Source organism: Penicillium pulvis, assembly GCF_028828015.1.
Source record: "Penicillium pulvis strain IBT 33274 chromosome Unknown contig_23_segment0_segment0, whole genome shotgun sequence".
NCBI lineage: Eukaryota > Fungi > Ascomycota > Eurotiomycetes > Eurotiales > Aspergillaceae > Penicillium > Penicillium pulvis.
Window position 1 is genome coordinate 2179898 of NW_026643075.1, and position 17117 is coordinate 2197014.

A 17117-nucleotide genomic window follows, 5' to 3' on the forward strand; every position below is an offset into this window, starting at 1 on the left:
AACTCCCTCAGAGGTACTTTCATGCTGTCTTTATTGTCTAGTGCTTTTTTCAGACCCTGTACCTTTGACGCGCTAGATAATTGGAAGCTGTCGAAAGCTTTCGAAGGCTGTCGAGCTGCACGGTCGCTGCGGTCCCCACTTTAGTGTACCTTGAGGCTCGAGACGCCTCATCATTGGGTGGATTTTTTTCCGCCTCACTTTGGAATCATACTCCATCGTATGCACTATTCATGATTTGGAAAATTAGATCTCGTCAAGAATTGAACGCCACTATGTTAAATTATTAGTTGCCACCTACCTTGAAGGATTTGCTTGATTTGGAAATTCCGATGGTGCGTATGAATATCAGGTGTATAATTCTCAGTCGCTTCACCAAGCCACCAATGAAAGCGCAGAAACGCAATTATTCCTCGGACCGCCTCTCATTTAGAGCCCATCATAACAGCGTCATTAAAAACCAACTGTATATTATGTACATATACTATAGTCTATCCGGAACTCTTGATTTGACTAGCAATGGAAGTTGGCCTCTATATGACGCGATACGTATTTGATCCAACATTAAACCAGATCTGAGGTCCCAAGCCAGACAGCCATGAACCGAGCGGCACAAACTTACCAATGAAAAGCATACGGAGGCTAAACAGTGAAAGAAGTGACCAATCGTTCTTCACAACTTTGAAAGAAATCTTGGCTGATGTCAGGATTTCGAAAGTATGTGACATGAGATATAGAACACCGAGAGTTTACAAGAATACAGGAATTTATGCTCTTAATATGAATGAGTGCTCGGATATGATAACGGTGCAGAGAGAATTTAACATTGGCTGTCAAGAGCGGGAAGAATGGTTCGGTCTAGCAACCGAGTGATTGAGCGGGGAAAGGCAAGCCGTTCTTGCGTGATAATACAAAGCCGAGATAAAATTCAACAGACCCGCGAAGGATCATTATCTCTGTCTCAAGCCAGTCTGATAACCTAGGTCGTATAACATCTAGAATGATGATAGTCGGCTTTGGCTCGGAGCTCGGAGCTCGGTTTTATAGCTCGTGAGGCGTTGACCATGAATCACAATAAATACCTAGCAAAATTGAATAAATATTTGGACCAGACAGGAACCAAATTGAGAGTTACTGATCGAATTCAAATTTACCTAGACAATGACGGCTACCCTAGATGTCGAGAAAGCCCCAGTGCTCGGGATAACTATCGAACCGACCGAGGAGGAACTCGAGCAACTAGAACAACAAAACCGATTGAATGCCCTCCTGAAAGAACACGGTGTAAGTATAAAGCAACAAATTAGCCCTTGACCATTCTAGCAAGATATTTACCATGACCAGAGCACCTGGGACGGCCCCTCTGATCCTCAAGATCCATATAACTGGTCTTCTACTCGCAAAATCACCGTGGCCATCATTGTCTCAATGGGCCAACTTGTCACCATCATGACGACAAGTATAGTAGCCCCATCTTTGTCAACAATCGCCCAGGATTTGCATATGGGATCTTCAGAAATGCAAATTACGTTTTCCATTTTCGTCCTTGGACTTGCATTTGCTCCCTTCCTTATCGCCGCACTATCCGAAATGTACGGCCGAAAAAGGATATGGATCATCTGCAACTCGTGGTATATTCTTTGGAACTCATTATGTCCTGTCGGTCACTCTAGTGGGATGATGATTGTTGGACGTTTTATGGCAGGGTCTGGGGCTAGTGTGGGGACAACGGTAAATCACCATGGCACCCAGAAAATTAACATGCGCTGAGTCTCCATTCTAGCTCAATTCATCTGTGCTTACAGATATTTATCGTGCTGAGCACAGAGGGAAGTCTTTGGCTATCGCCACCTTCATTCCTTACCTAGGTCCGGCCATAGGACCAATCTTGGGCGGAGTGATTTCTCAAAACCTAAGGTGGGAGTGGTCTTTTTGGATTCTCTCACTTTTTGAAGCTGCCATCACTCTTGTTGGTCTCATGTTATTCGTTGAGACTTATACGCCGACCTTGCTTCGTCGTAAAGCTGCAGCCCAGCGACACGATCCGTCTCTACCATCATCCAAAGTGGTGAAGGTCAAGGTCTTCTACCGGGATTTATCCAAGAGGCTGAAACCTAGCATTCTGCGCCCGATTCTCCTACTGGTAAAAAGACCTCTGATTCAAGCTGTATCGCTCATTGTCTCCTTAAACTTTGGGGTCTACTGCTTGATGCTTTCCACCTACGCCAGCTTGTGGACTGATAGATACAACGAAAGCGAAACGATTAGTAGCCTAAACTACATCGCTATAGCCATCGGTACAACAATCGCAACACAAGCTGGGGGCTATGGAATGGACTGGATTTATCGAAAACTCCGGAAGAGGAACAAAGGCCAAGCCAGTCCTGAATACCGGGCCCCCTTTTTGGTGCCAGGCGTTATGCTGGTTCCCATTGGTCTTTTCTGGTATGGATGGTCTGCCAATAAAACCATGTCTTGGGTGATGGTTGATGCCGGTGCTGCCATTTATACGTGTGGAAGCTTTATTGTTACGCAAGGCATGTTGGCGTATCTCTTGGATGAGATTGAGCATGCTGCGTCTGCTAATGCTGCTTCTCGGATGCTTTCAAATATGTGTGGGTTTGCTTTCCCCATATTTGCGCCACAGATGTATAATCGGCTTGGTTATGGATGGGGGAATAGTTTGTTGGGTTTTGTATTTATCGCTCTTGGGGTGCCGACACCACTGTTGTTGTGGATTTGGGGGCCGAAGCTGAGAGCCTTGGGGAAGAAGAGGTGAGGATTTGCCAATCGGGAAAATTGGTGCGTTGGCTAGAGTGAGTAGATCTGATTCTCAACGGAATTTTATATGAATTTCTGAAACTCTCGCATTATTAGAAGAACAACTCCGTTCTTTGTTCCAGAAAGAAAATCCAAGTATTGGTGTGTGATAGGAAACGAAAGAACATCGAAGGGGCGAAAGTACAACCCCGTTACCCCTCTTTTGCTTGTCTCCCACCCACTATCAGCAATCAACATATTCGATATTAATAGGGCTAAAGCTTCCTCCTTCTGAAGAATACGTGAGACGATTCGTGAGAGTAGGTCGTAAGAGAGCCCCGGTGCTCCACAGCCAGTAATTATGTACCGTAAATTTGTAACCGCCATCCACAGGATCCAAGGTGAATAATTCCCATTCGTTAATCTTTGGAACACCCGCGACGACGTTGCCAAAGGAATGGAGACCAAGGAGCATGCCACTGTGTATATTTCGGGAAGGAATAGCGTCCATCTTTCATCTCGATTTTCCATTTCTGCACATCACGGTTCTCCCACGGTAGTACACCCACTTCCCTTCCCTTCCCTCTGCAGTGATGATACATCCCTGGCTTACAGAAAGAACAGCTGTTTTGCCTTCTTGAACTGGTGTATATTGGGGTACAGGGGTGGACCTTTTGGGCATTGCCATCGGTGGGTCAGATGTATGCTCATTGACCGACATCGATGTTTCGGTCTTCGAATGCAGACACATAGAGCAGGTGGATTGGTTTGATATTTGGAAGGCAAAGATCGCCTTTAACTTCAAGAGTTTTGGCTAATAGAGAACTGCAGCTAAATGGACGGGAGGTGGCAGTAATTGATGAGATGAACTAGATACTTCAAGGTAAAGACAAATGAGCGTACTCAATGTCAACCTTAGGAGACATAGGCTGCAATCACATGACACTTATGCATGGGTTGTTTGCGTGATGTGATAAAGCTCAGGTGAATATTCGGTCCGCTATCGGTATATCCCTGCAATGGTTTCTAGCAACTCAGTCTACCTACAACAATTAGATTTCTCAAAGGCACCTGGACAACTCGGTCAACAAACCTCAAGTGTCCAACGTGAAGCCAAGATGCTTCGGTCTAAGGCCAGGGCTATGAGAATTGAAGGCTTGTGTGAGATTGTATTGTCTTTAGTAACTTAGGTGTGCGGGTAGATATTTACTTTTATACTAAGCATTTTTTAATATCATTCTAACATATCGAAAACAGGCTAAGAAAGAGGACTTTTTTCAGCAGTGGTACATAAAGCATTGACAAATGCGAGCGAATATCCGGCTTGTCCACTTGCAGACCTTTCACTTCGCCTTTTATATCAAAGAATTATAATGGTACAAAGACCAATCATCCCTCTCAGCGCGGATAAAACACAAGCCAGTTTAGAGAGATTTTGAACCTCTTCTTGAAAAGCTTGCCAGTCGAGTCGTGGTAGCGATCGTAGTAGTGTCACCCTTTTAAGCGATTAACCCAAGATTCTCAAGCCTCTATAGTGCATATGCAACCGGCAGTCTCCTTGATACAGCCCAGTCAATAAATTCTGTTATATTTCCGGTTTAGGAGCTGACAAGGAGATTTCTCAAGTTAAGGCCACGGTGATTAGGGCTTTTAAAAAGCGCCTTTCAACACCGACGACTGACACGGCTCACGCCTCTCACTTGTGCTATTCATTTCAGCACTGGGTTATGGCTCAAATAATTCTTAAAAATCCACTAGAGCGTCCCGCATATATTGGTTTTTGGTTCGCACTTAGAAACCCAATTTTAGCATATGATAGATGGTACGTCTGATATTTTGCAATAAATTGAACCAATCGATTGCCAAGGGAATGAGTAACCAAATATTTGGGAATAGCGAAGGCACTTTTCCGAATACAAATTAGGCGGATTTTAGTGCCGTCAAATTGCCGTTGCCCGAAAGGTCACGACCAATCGCTTCAAAAACACCCCTCCCCCTCAATTTAGGCAGGCCAGCCATTAATTATAAGGTGCCAGATAAAAAACCTCGGTAGCTTGCTCTAGCTTTCTACATTGTTTATAATTTAGCCTAAACCGGAGGTTTGTGAGCCTTGTGTGGTGCCAATGTGAAGACTCATTACTGGTGACTGCTGTTCCTTCACTTAGGAAACAGGTTAGTTTAGGCGAGGCTCCTAGTACATCCTATAGCCTGATTCATCTTCTATTTTGCCTGAAGGAAATCTGCATCCAGAGAAGCGAAGCAATGTCACCCCTGTGGCTTCAGGCTGTGGGGAAATTACTCCACACCTTGGAGCGGATTATTGTTTTGCGGGGAAAATGCAAGTGATCTATCTGGGTTTTACTTAAATAATCCAGCTTTGAAGGTATTCTGAATGCTACAATTTTTCAAGCCTCTTTCGATTTTCTTTTTTCATACAAAGCCGGGTCATAATGCGCGCAATTATTGGCACTACGGCTCTTCTGGCCGGTCTCAGCCAGGCAGCTCCTCACCAATCCCATTCCCAGTCCAATGGCAATGTTGACCTGAATGCCCTTGCCCAGCGTGCAGGAAAGCTCTGGTTTGGCACCGCGGCCGATATTCCTGGAACAGCTGAGACGACCGACGCGGCCTACTTGAAGATTTTGCAGCAGAACTTTGGTGAGATTACGCCAGCGAATGCCATGAAGGTACCATCAAACTCAAGATCAGTGTTTATTCTCATGCTAAGATGTGGTTGCCATAGTTTATGTACACCGAGCCCGAGCAGAATGTATTCAACTTCACCGAAGGCGATTACTTCCTCAAGGTCGCTGAAAAGTATAATACCCGCGTACGTTGTCACAATCTCGTCTGGGTGAGCCAACTTTCGGACTTCGTCACATCGACGAATTGGACTGCCGAAGCTCTCACCTTAGTGATGAAGAACCATATCTTCAAGACTGTCCAGCACTTTGGTCGACGCTGCTATTCGTGGGACGTGGTCAACGAGGCGCTCAATAGCGACGGGACCTTCTCCTCCAGCGTCTGGTATGATACAATCGGAGAAGATTATTTCTTCCTCGCCTACAAGTATGCCCAGGAGGCATTGGCAGAGATCGGCGCCCATGATGTGAAGCTCTATTACAATGACTATGGCATTGAGAATCCTGGCACCAAGGCTGACGCTGTTATGGATCTTGTGAGTGAACTACGGAAGCGTAGAATTCGAATTGACGGGGTTGGTCTCGAGTCGCATTTTATTGTTGGAGAAACGCCCTCTCTTGCCGACCAGGTCTTCACCAAGAAAGCTTATATCAAGGCGGACTTGGATGTCGTGATCACTGAGCTTGATATTCGATTCTCGGAGGCTCCTTACTACACTGCTGCTGTTCAGCAGCAACAAGCCACTGATTATTATACCACTATTACCAGTTGTATTGATGCTGGGCCTCGATGTGTTGGTATCGTTGTCTGGGACTTTGATGATGCTTATTCTTGGGTGCCAAGCACATTCTCTGGGCAGGGTGGTGCCGATCTCTTTAATAACACTCTTCAAGCCAAGCCGGCTTATTACTCGGTAGCTGAGGCCCTTCAGGGAAAGTCCTGCAGTGTATGCTAGTTGGAAGAAGGGGAACATGATGTTAGTGTGCTCGAGGCTCTGACTACTACGATAGCAGTGGCTCTAGAAAAGAGAAAGGGAAAAGGGCGAGGATTGTAATTCAAGTGGGGACAAATTGAATAGGGTATGTTCCAAGTCGACCGCATCAATCAATTAGCCACTATCTAATGTCCAGGATAACTATTCCATTTTTATGTTCCTTTCATGATCGTGTAGATTAATATAAACAGCTAGATCAGGCGACATACCAGGAGGCGGAGACTTTGCTCGTCGCTCAATTAGACAATTCGTGTTGCTAGAGGATGAAGAAACGAAAATGGGCCAGAATGTGATATCGAAGGTATACTTAAAGTAGATGATAACGACTGCTGTGATATGTATTTTGGTGCTAGGAGATACACTATCATAAACACGTTTATCTCTCATGATTCAAGAGGCTTTGTGATCACATCTGTGCGAAGGATTGTACGCCTGACACTAAACCCCGTTTGGTACAAGACTGAGATGACGAGGCCTGAGCGCGACCAACTACTACTGTAAGCTTATATAGTATATCTCATTGGCCACAAAGATTAGAACCGACCGCCTTCTAAATTTGGGTGAAGCACTCTTATCCTTTCCAACGCCTACTTTATCAGGGGCTGAATGCGACGGACAGCTATCAGTGCCTTATGTGGAACAGCTTCCGACCATTATCCTTGAAACAACGCCCCCGGCATGTAACAAACGCTGCCTTGCAAAAATTCAAATACATGAGTTCTTCGAGTGATTGTAACTTGAAATTTAGTAAGCCGACCGCTCCAAGAGCGGTGCCGGAGAGCGCGGGGGACAAGAGCCACTGGGTGAGAAATGCGGGAGGTAACGGCGATGTGACGGGCTTTGCAAATCCATGGGAAAGCTCTCGTGTGTTGTCTTTTCCAGCACTATTCAGGGCCATGATTAAGTGTGTACTTTCTCAGCCCAGCCACCTATGCACACCAATAGTAGTTGAATTGCTGACATGCCTTAAGGCATAAATTCTTCTCTGGAGACAGCCAGAAACCTGATACTACCTCGTCAACTATACCTGTCGTCAAACCAACCTTTCTCCCGTCAAGAACTGGTTGCAAAGCTCTGCGTGCAACATGGTTAGGTCATGCCTGTTACTTCGTTGAGTTTCCGACTGGCCTACGGTTTCTCTTTGATCCCGTATTCGAAGAGCGCTGCTCTCCTTTCTCCTGGATAGGACATAAAAGGCTCACACCTAAGCCTTGCGATATCTCTGATATTCTAATTATTGATTGTGTAAGTCATGTTCTCACTCTCCTTTCACTGGTAGCTAAAGCTAATGTATGCATGATGAGAAGGTTATCATAAGCCACTCTCATTACGATCATCTTTCGTACCCCACTATCCTAGAAATTCAAAAACATCACCCGTCGGCCCAATTCTGTGTCCCAAAGGGTCTCAAACAATGGTTCGCAGACTGCGGCATCAAGGACGCTATTGAGCTCGACTGGTGGGAGGACATCGATCTCACATTGAAGTCGACCAGCGGCGATGATGTTAAGGCTGAAATCTCATGCCTCCCTTGTCAACATACATCTGCGCGTACTCCTTTCGATAAAGGAGCCACATTGTGGGCTTCTTGGTCTGTTTCCTCAGGTGGGAAGTCTGTGTACTTCGCAGGTGACACTGGCTATCGTACAGTCCCGTATTTGCCTAGAGATGTTGATGACTGGGGATCAGACCTTGCTCATCTGCCCGTCTGCCCTGCTTTCAACCAAATTGGCGAATTGCGGGGACCATTTGATCTTGGCCTGGTTCCAATAGGAGCGTATAAGCCACGACATGTTCTGAGTTCCGTCCACTCAAATCCGTATGACTCCGTTGAGATCTTCAAGGATACAAAATGTAAGAAAGCGATTGGCATTCACTGGGGAACCTGGGCTGTGGCGGAAGAGGATGCCATGGAACCACCACAGTTACTGAGGAAAGCACTCGCTAAAAGCGGAATTCCTGAGACTGGAGTATTTGACGTGTGCAATATTGGGGAGAGTAAAGAGTTCTGATATTCAGGTTTCTTATGAGTCTAGATTGTAATAATCTGGTGGATCGCATTCACGGAGATTTCCCCGAGAACTCAAACTTTACCAGAAGTAATGTGCCTGTGATATACGACAAATTAGAAGGAGAAACAGTACCTGGTCGTGCTCGTTCCATTGAAGTCTGTAAAAACGTGTCATGATGTCTGTATCAAAGGTTAAACAAGTATAAGCAAATCCATGGATGCCTGGGACCTCGTTTTGACTTTAACCTTATCGGTTTCCAGGGCTATACACGTGTCAAACAGCAGTCGTATAATCAATACGTCAAATAGACAATACCATATCAATGTCTCATTCCTGGTTTTCTGATTTCTTCCCAGTAGGCTTAATATTTCAGTCAACCTCTCCACATTCTCATCAGCCACATCTACACCTGAGGGTCCATATACTTACTACTTATTTGAAAATGACACTTGAGTTTCACATTCAGACCAAGGCACTGCCTTTTCCATTCAAGAACGACATACCAAGCAACAATCCTGTTTTTCCACCTAAACATACATACCTTGCGAGTCTCACTTCCTCTGCAAAGGCTTTTTACGACCAACTCCGAGCGCAGCAGTGGACAGATGAGGAATGCCTCGAATATTTTGTCGAAGTTAACAAATCGTCTGGATTTGCAGGTGCATGGCTTCGCCACAAAGGCTGGCCGGAAGCAAGTATTCAGCAGTGGAGCGAGGCCTGCCAGCAGGGCTTTATAGCGCCAGTTTCGGTGGAAGAGAGCTCTCCAGGAGAGCGGGATTTTAACCTAAACCTCGCCATTTTACGTGAGACTGTCCGACGTAGAAAGCTCTACCAGGAGATGGAGGAAAGAATTTTCATGATGAACAAGCTTAAAGCAAGCCTTTAGTCAATGAGCTAGGAGTCTGGTATGTGGCTATATGTTCATCGTCGCTGTTACAGTCTTTGCTTTCGCGGTTTTTGAGCTTTGAGTTACCAGAATGAGATTTAAAGCTTCTGCTGAGCTTTGAAATCCTGAATCTAGTGCTGGGTAATTCGAAGCAGACTGAAGACGATCTTGAGATTGAAAATGAGATTCTTAAATCTGGGCGTATGATTAGAGATATGAATTCAAATTTGAGTCAGATGTTCAGAATCTGACTAAGACATCTGTGAGACCTGCACCAGCCCTTGTCATCTCACATCGCGGCTTATTTTCGGGCAACAGTGTACTTGGGTTGCTGTCCCAAAGCTTAAAATGTCATGAGTGAGTCTGTTACAATGAATCAAATATGGAATCTTTAGATATTGCTTTTTTCAACAATGTGGGGGTACTGCCACTGCCACTCGTTGCACTGGACATTAGGAATGATTATGTTCAAGGCATAACACGCTAGTCCTCATTAAGATAAACTCGCGAACTCCAATTTAAGCTCATGGCGCTAGCCGTTTCTAGAAAAACCCGCGAGGCATAATATTATCTCGGGTTTTGGATTGCTTATTACCGATATTTTCCGGTAAATCTCTCGGAATATGAAGATGCAAAAAGAAAATGAAAGATATAAAAGGCTGAGATGAGCACCGGGTATTTTCCAAACCAGACCAATCTTCATTTACACGCACTTGAGCAACCGCAAGCTTTCTTCACCATGTACGGAATCCCTCTTCCACCATCTCTCAAAGAGTCACTGGACGGTACCAACGTCGAATACTGCCAACTGGGAAAATCTGGCTTGCGAGTTTCCTGCCCGATATTGGGCGCATTGTCCTTCGGACCCCCTCAGCCAGTCGCACCATGGCTTCTAAACGAAGAGGCGTCACTCGAAGTCTTGAAAGCAGCTTACGACTGTGGCATCAACACCTGGGACACAGCAAACGTCTACTCAAACGGGGCAAGTGAGGAGATTATTGGCAAGGCAATCCAAAAATTCAACATTCCCCGGGAGAAGGTCGTGATTATGACGAAGTGCGCATTCCATGTTGGCGAAGAGATAGACGTCATCGGCGCGGCCTTCGCAGACGAACTGAACCAAAGCAAAGACTATGTCAACCAAGGAGGTAAGCAAAACTTCGTCAAGTATGCACATTGCTATTCTGATGAGTGATTACAGGCTTGACCCGGAGCGCTATCTTCCATGCAGTCGACGCCTCCCTAGCCCGTCTAGGAACCACATACATCGACCTACTGCAGATCCAGCGCTATGATCCCCTAACACCACCCGAGGAAACAATGAAAGCCCTACACGATCTCGTACAGGCAGGCAAAGTCCGGTACCTTGGTGCAAGCTCCATGTGGGCCACGCAATTCGCCCAGCTGCAGTTTCTGGCCGAAAAGAACGGATGGACCAAGTTCATCAGTATGCAGAATTACTACAATCTCTGCTACCGCGAGGAAGAGCGTGAGATGAACCGTTACTGTAACGAGACTGGTGTTGGTCTTATGCCCTGGTCGCCGTTGTTTGCGGGACGGTTGGCTCGTCCGGTTGGAAGTGAGAGTTCAGTACGATCTAAGCGGCCCTCATATCACCATGCTGGCTTGACCGAGGCCGACAAGACTATCATCGGGCGTGTTCAGACAGTTGCTGAGAAGAAGAACTGGAATATGAGCCATGTTGCTTTGGTCTGGCTTAGGAGTAAAGGTACCATTCCAATTGTGGGTTGCACTTCTGTTGACAAGATTGAGGATATGGGTGGGTTGAAAGGGAAGGTGTTGACAGATGAAGATATGGCATACCTGGAGGAAGCCTATGAAGCGAGACCGGTAGCTGGTCACTTCTAGGATATCGTGGAGTGTAATTGTCTATATGAACATCTGGTAATATGAGCCTCCGTTTTTGATTCAATTGATTGATCATTCAATGTCTTCCAATTTTCCCTTATCTTCGCTCTTTTCTTTTTCTTTATTCAATAGCAGTGCAGGCTCCTACGAATGAGATCTTCATTTCTCTTCGTAATCCTTTGGCGTGTGATAAAATCTTCCAAAAATACATATAGTAATGATCATACAGCCTTGGACTAACATAGAGTTGAAAACAGTCAGATGAGATAGCGAGTCACGCGCGGTCAGGGTCCATGGGCTACCCATGCTGATGCCTCGGAAAGGTTCTGAAAGACCAACAAATCAAATGTTTCATATGGCCCGAGTGGATGCATATTACACGTCCAAACTTTGCTGTCCCGAGTCCCGAACAGGAGCAGACGCCGGGGCAGGAAGTGCTTCTTTGTCTTCCCGAAGTATTTCCCGTTCGTTTCGTCATCACTTGAATTCCACACGCATGGCCGTGAGTAGCGATGAAACTGTTAAGGCCACCACAATTAACAAGCCAAAGTTGGAGATCTATTCGCATAAAAGCTAAAACCTCGGAGGGCCATGTGAAATATTACAGCATTACCAAAAGAAATATTTCAAGAAAGAATGACTCTCGACAAGTGAGTCGAGTACTGTACAAATAGATTATTTACTAAAGTCAAGCCGTGCATGGTCCATATATACAAGCGGAACCAAAACAAAGCCAATAAAACCGGATCCACCAGTATGCGCGATGCCAGCGCAAGGATCCAAGATCCAATAAACACCCCCAAAAAGAATGTAAAAAAGCGAATGTAAAACGCCAATCAAGTCAACGCCAAAGACTAACCAACCTGACTCCCGTTATATGAGTCAGTTGTAAAGTCCGATGCAGATGCAGATGTGGTGGTATATGGGAACGAAAAAAAATCCAGATCCAAAGATTCAGAATCAGAATCCAACATGTGGATGAGGGAAGCGCGACAGATTTTTTTAATAGAAAAAAATCATTTCTTAAATCATGCGTAGCCCATTAAAGTCTTCAATGTCTCACGCTCGGCTTGAATGTCCGCCTGAAGTCGGCGGGTCTGACGGAGTGCCTCATCTCTGTAAGTGGATTGGTTAGTTTTAGTTCTCCGCAATCCCGAAACACGACCAGTCAAATAGATAGGGCTCGGAGAAAAAAAATTTTGTGGAAAACATACCTGTCAGATTGGAGTTGTGCTACATCCACCTGTGCGCGATTCATTCGTCCTACCACTTCTTCCATCTCCATGTCTGCGTCGCGAAGGAGTCTTTCGAGGTTCTTGACGTGCTTCTCGAGGGCTTCGGTTTGAACGATCTCGACTAGTGGGATGCCCTCGCCGCTGGTGGTCTTGTCTAGACGTGGGGAGCGAGTGCTGAAGGGGGCATTCAAGGGTCGTGGTGAGATAGCTGCAGGGGTGCGTGAACCGGTCTTCATCCTGAGCAGTTGGGCATTGTGGCTCTCCTTCAAGAGGCGGATGTCTTCCTCGTGTTTACTCATTTCTTCTTCGGAGTGGTGTTGAGCGAACAACAGGGCGTCCTCTGATTCCTTCATGCGATTTTGGAGGTAATTGATGCGCTCAACGGAGAGGTGTTGGTCTCTCTCACCCTTATCGATGGCAGTTGCCAGACGGCTACGCAGGGAGGTGTTGATCTGCAACTGCTGCTGTACGTCGCGAGCCAGCTGCTCTGAGGCAGCTAAGTCATCAGGCCCAGCGCTGGCCTCGACTTGCTGTCGGTCGGCCTGCAGCTGCTGGTACGCATCCTCAAGAGATGATGAGGTTGCCATCACCTCGGCAAAGCTGTCTTGATCTGCGTCCAGCGCGTCAGAGGCACCTGTGTCAAGCTCCTGGAGTAGCACTCTCAAAGAGCTGGTCTCCTGCTCGGCACGATCAAGATCCATCTTCAGACCCGCCAGGTTCTTCTCGCACTGCCACTTGCCATCCAGGGCATCTTCAGCACGCATGCGAAGATGGTTCACCTCGTCGCGCAGGCTCTGCACGTCTCTTTCATACCCGGGCTTGCGGGGAGGACCGGCCTGCTGGGCACGCTCAAGTTCCACCTCCATAATGCGGGCGCGTTTTTCAAACTCGCGCGCTTGCTGGGTATGGCGATCGAGGAGACTTTTTAATGTTCGGTGGAGGGCGTCACGCTGAGCTTCGATGTCCTTCACCTTGTCGACCAACGAACCCTCACCTCCACTCTCCCGTTCGTTGGAGGCCTTCACCGAGTTGGATCTTGATAATGAGCCAGATCGTGCTAACCCGGTAGGCTTACGGGCAAGAGAATTGGATCGTGAAAGACCGAAAGCCGAGTTTCGCTTGCTCGCTCCGCCCTCTTCTTCCGCAATCGAGGCAAATCGTCCGCCATGTAGCTGTGCAAGAGATGCGTTTTCGACCTTGAGAGCTTCGATCTCTTCGACTAGTCGTTGTGTTTCCTGCATGTCCCGAGTCTCGACAGGAGCAGGAGCAGGGACGGGAACAGGCGCCGGGGCAGGTGCTGCTTTGTCTTCCCGAAGTATATCTCGTTCGTTTCGTAATTGCTCTAATTCCACACGCATGGCCGTCAACAAATCTTCAAAGTTATCTTTTGATTGTCGCTCCTCGAGCAGCTTTCGGCGAGTATCTTCGAGAGCGGTTTCGAGTTCCCGGGTCTTCGACGAAAGGTCGGATAGGTCGACTCGTTCACGGCGAAGCTAAGTCCCCAAGCGTTAGTTACACAGTCTCGATATGATATAGGTTCATCTTACCTGTTGAACCTGATTCTCCAGGATCTGAACGTGCGACTCTGACGTGGTGCGCTTCAAGCGCTCTTCTTGCAGCTTCTGTGATAGCTGCACCTTCAACTGCGCACGTTCCTGCTCAGCAGCTCGGCGAATCTTGCCCATATCCTCTTCCAAACGACTCACATCGGAGGTGATTCGAACCGAGCTAGTACCTGAGTCCGAAAAATAATCACTTGTCCGACGATTAAATTCCGGTCCCTCGGACTGGAAACGCTCAATCAGATCCTCCAGCTCCATCTCCCGACGGATGGAGCCAGCCAACTCGGAACTGATTTCTCGTAATTCATTCTCTAAATCTGCAAATTTGGACGCGTATATAACATCCTGAGCACTCATACCGCTGACCGACGGTGTTCTAGCCGGCAGGCCATAGTGGTTGGATTTGGTATCATAAGGGGAGGGTGGTTTAATAGGAACGTTCGCCAGGGGAGGCATTGGCGAAGGCATAGGGGAGCGACCACCGTCCGAGATCTCGGTGCTGGATGATTCGCCGCCGGGGGAGCTAGCAGTGTTCCCTTTCCACCCGAAAAAGGAGCTGATCTTGTTGCCGGGTGTCTTGGGTTGTCCCATGGACAGTGACCGCCGATTATCTATATCAATATGTAGAGGTGGCCGGTTCATGGGCGGGTGCAAGGCCATGCTCGAGGCGCGCCGGCCGGTTGAGGGAGGGGAGGTCAAGATCGGTATAAAGGGTTCGCTCACTAGACGACTGTGGAGGGAGGAAGGGGTTCCATTCGTGAACTGGTGTTCGTATATCTCGTCAAAGTAATCGTCGCCTTCTTCGGAGTCGTCGTCGTCGTCTTCAACCACGGACCTCAGGTATGAAGCAGAGGCACGGGCAGACGTGTCGATGCGGAGAGGTTCCGACGAGTTGCGGCCGCGGGAGAATCTGGGGAAGTGCGACGTAGGTAAGTAATGAGGTCGGAGTCTGGGGAAGCGTCGCAGCATGTAGAGGCCATGTCACACTATAGCCTGGAAGCTTCGATAGTGGTTTCTTTGAGTTGACAGGTGGATTGGGGTTCTTTTTCTTTGTTTGACCCAAAGAAAAAGAAAAGGGGAGGGCGCGCATTCGCAATTCGGGGGGTGTGGCTCCACGCATACCTGTTAGAATTCCTTGGCGATATAAAGGAGCCTTCCAGCGAAGACAAGGAAGGTGGTCTGGCGCCAGGAGGGGGAATGGAGGTGGATATATCCTCGATAGACAGGGAGTTCAAACGAGGTGACGGGATGGGGTTCAGCGGCACAGGTTTCCTGCGCACTTGAGACGATGGAGGGGAATATGAAGAACCGTCGGAGGAGACAGAAGGAGCGGGAGACCCGCGAGTATGGAGAGACGCCATGAAACCCTGGTCGTATCTAAAAAATAGCCATCGATCGACGGTCGCTCATGCCGATTAGCACGGGTAGACAAGAGGCGCCAATTGAGGACCAAAGAGGAAAGGATGTTTTAGGGGGAATAATGGGAGGAGACACAAAGTGATAATCATCAAAAATCCAATTAAAGAAATGTTAAAAAAAAAGGAGAAAGTCTACGACGACTTTTCCTTAATGGGCGCAAAGAGGAAAAGCAGAACGGGACGAGTAAGCGTGAGTGGAGTTCAGGTGTTTTGCAGGGGGTTAAGCGCCTATGGAGTCTCCCATGCATGGATTCAATTGGTACAGAACTACACATTGTTCCTGATAGCGCTGCCAAGGACCGCTCTGGCCGTGATCGACATGCTGTTTTTTTTGGGATTTTCTATATTTCTTGATTTCTATACTGTTATAAGAATGTTGTTACATCATTCTATAACCATTCACGTCTGATCTCAAAACATAGGAAACGTAGGTCATTGCTATACAATCTCTTAAAAATAGAACTAGAATCAATAGTTCACCAGCCAATGAGCCCCTTGAGTCGTCAAGGTCAAGGACTGGGTCAGGACCCACGCTAGTTACTTTGGCGCAATTCAGGGGTAATTACCACTTGGGTACCTCCTAGGTACCTGCAGCATAATTAATATACTTTCTAATATACTTTCTGTCCCTTCCTTAATGCTTAAGGTACTTCGAGGATACGCCACTGTACTTGAAAGGCTCCAAGGTTTCCATCACGCAAGGCTTCACCAATTGGCCTCGACAATGACAGTACATAGTAACCTTGTTATCTACGTAATCAAGACCGTTCATACTCTGGTACGAACTATGAACGAGCACAATTATTTGTGGGTAGCAAACCTACTTAGTCCGTACAGATTAAGGGGTTCTCCATACTCTACGTAAACCTCCGATCTGTAAATGTGTCGCTCCCAGTGGATCCCAGTGGAGTTCACCAGCTTCTGGCTCTGGTTCTACAAAATACTTCTACTACGCCCCCTTTTTGTTCGCAGGAGTTTCCCTTTCGGCCCGTGCATAACCAAGTTCCAAGTTCTCTCAAGAACGTGCTGCGTTCCTGCACCCTAACCGTACTACAGTAGTGTGCCGTGTCGGATCACCAATCACAGGCCCGGGTTAACCCAAGTCTGGCGTGTCGCCGGCACACTCGGGCCAACGCGTGGCCGCTTCTTCCTCTAACAGGCATGGTCTGTGTAGCCCATGTTCCTGCGCCTGTCACCTTCAGCGCTAACCTTCCAATGGTGCTTGCGCAATGGGACTTTGTCCCTGCACATCGCATTAAATTGCCCAGTTCTTTCGCCCTATCATCATACGAGCCAAGCTGACGATTGTAACCTCAGCTGCCTTTCCACTCGATTATGCTGATCCAATCGATGATCCGAATTTACTTTTTTTCTTTTATCTAACCTTTGGCTAAAAATCCATTTCCAACCAGCTGCAGTCTTAGCCCCAATCCCTCGACCCATTTTTGGGATTGAGACATGGGGTACATTTCATGCTCCCGTCATTGCACGGCGAAATGTCTCGGCAACTCCTGAAACCATGCAGAACAGAAATCCTAATCCTGGTGGAGTTCGTGACCGCGTCACAGTTCGAGACCGTGCTGGAGCTAAGGCTGCTAGGCCTATTTTCCTTTTCTTTTTCCAATTAGTTTTTTCTTTTGCTCGATTGCGTCTTAGCGAAATGGGTCTGATCCATGTATCCACTTTGCGAAGACCTGATACTTTCTACGTAGTACGACGGGTAGTGATGAAAATGAGAATA

At 47.1% G+C, this 17117-nt stretch overlaps 6 protein-coding genes across 6 annotated transcripts; 5 read left to right on the forward strand and 1 right to left on the reverse strand.

Annotated features, from left to right (window-relative positions):
• Positions 1-1158: 1158 nt before the first annotated feature.
• On the forward strand, positions 1159-2776 carry N7503_005075 (MFS transporter; the record flags this gene model as incomplete). The annotated part of the gene is made up of 3 exons (XM_057064622.1): positions 1159-1281; positions 1342-1728; positions 1781-2776. 3 exons carry the CDS (start codon positions 1159-1161, stop codon positions 2774-2776), a joined length of 1506 nt encoding a protein of 501 aa, XP_056922365.1.
• Positions 2777-5207: 2431 nt separating this feature from the next.
• N7503_005076 (Endo-1-4-beta-xylanase D) lies at positions 5208-6355 on the forward strand (the record flags this gene model as incomplete). Its single annotated transcript, XM_057064623.1, has 2 exons — positions 5208-5444; positions 5501-6355. 2 exons carry the CDS (start codon positions 5208-5210, stop codon positions 6353-6355), a joined length of 1092 nt encoding a protein of 363 aa, XP_056922366.1.
• Positions 6356-7026: 671 nt separating this feature from the next.
• On the forward strand, positions 7027-8406 carry N7503_005077 (MBL fold metallo-hydrolase; the record flags this gene model as incomplete). Its single annotated transcript, XM_057064624.1, has 3 exons — positions 7027-7298; positions 7366-7639; positions 7702-8406. 3 exons carry the CDS (start codon positions 7027-7029, stop codon positions 8404-8406), a joined length of 1251 nt encoding a protein of 416 aa, XP_056922367.1.
• Positions 8407-8848: 442 nt separating this feature from the next.
• N7503_005078 (uncharacterized protein) lies at positions 8849-9292 on the forward strand (the record flags this gene model as incomplete). Its single annotated transcript, XM_057064625.1, has 1 exon — positions 8849-9292. The coding sequence occupies one exon, from the start codon at positions 8849-8851 to the stop codon at positions 9290-9292; it is 444 nt and encodes a 147-aa protein (XP_056922368.1).
• Positions 9293-10031: 739 nt separating this feature from the next.
• Positions 10032-11161, forward strand: N7503_005079 (aldo/keto reductase; the record flags this gene model as incomplete). Its single annotated transcript, XM_057064626.1, has 2 exons — positions 10032-10440; positions 10494-11161. The coding sequence occupies 2 exons, from the start codon at positions 10032-10034 to the stop codon at positions 11159-11161; spliced, it is 1077 nt and encodes a 358-aa protein (XP_056922369.1).
• A 1028-nt stretch (positions 11162-12189) lies between these two features.
• N7503_005080 (uncharacterized protein) lies at positions 12190-14927 on the reverse strand (the record flags this gene model as incomplete). The annotated part of the gene is made up of 3 exons (XM_057064627.1): positions 12190-12277; positions 12376-13889; positions 13944-14927. The coding sequence occupies 3 exons, from the start codon at positions 14925-14927 to the stop codon at positions 12190-12192; spliced, it is 2586 nt and encodes an 861-aa protein (XP_056922370.1).
• Positions 14928-17117: the final 2190 nt, after the last annotated feature.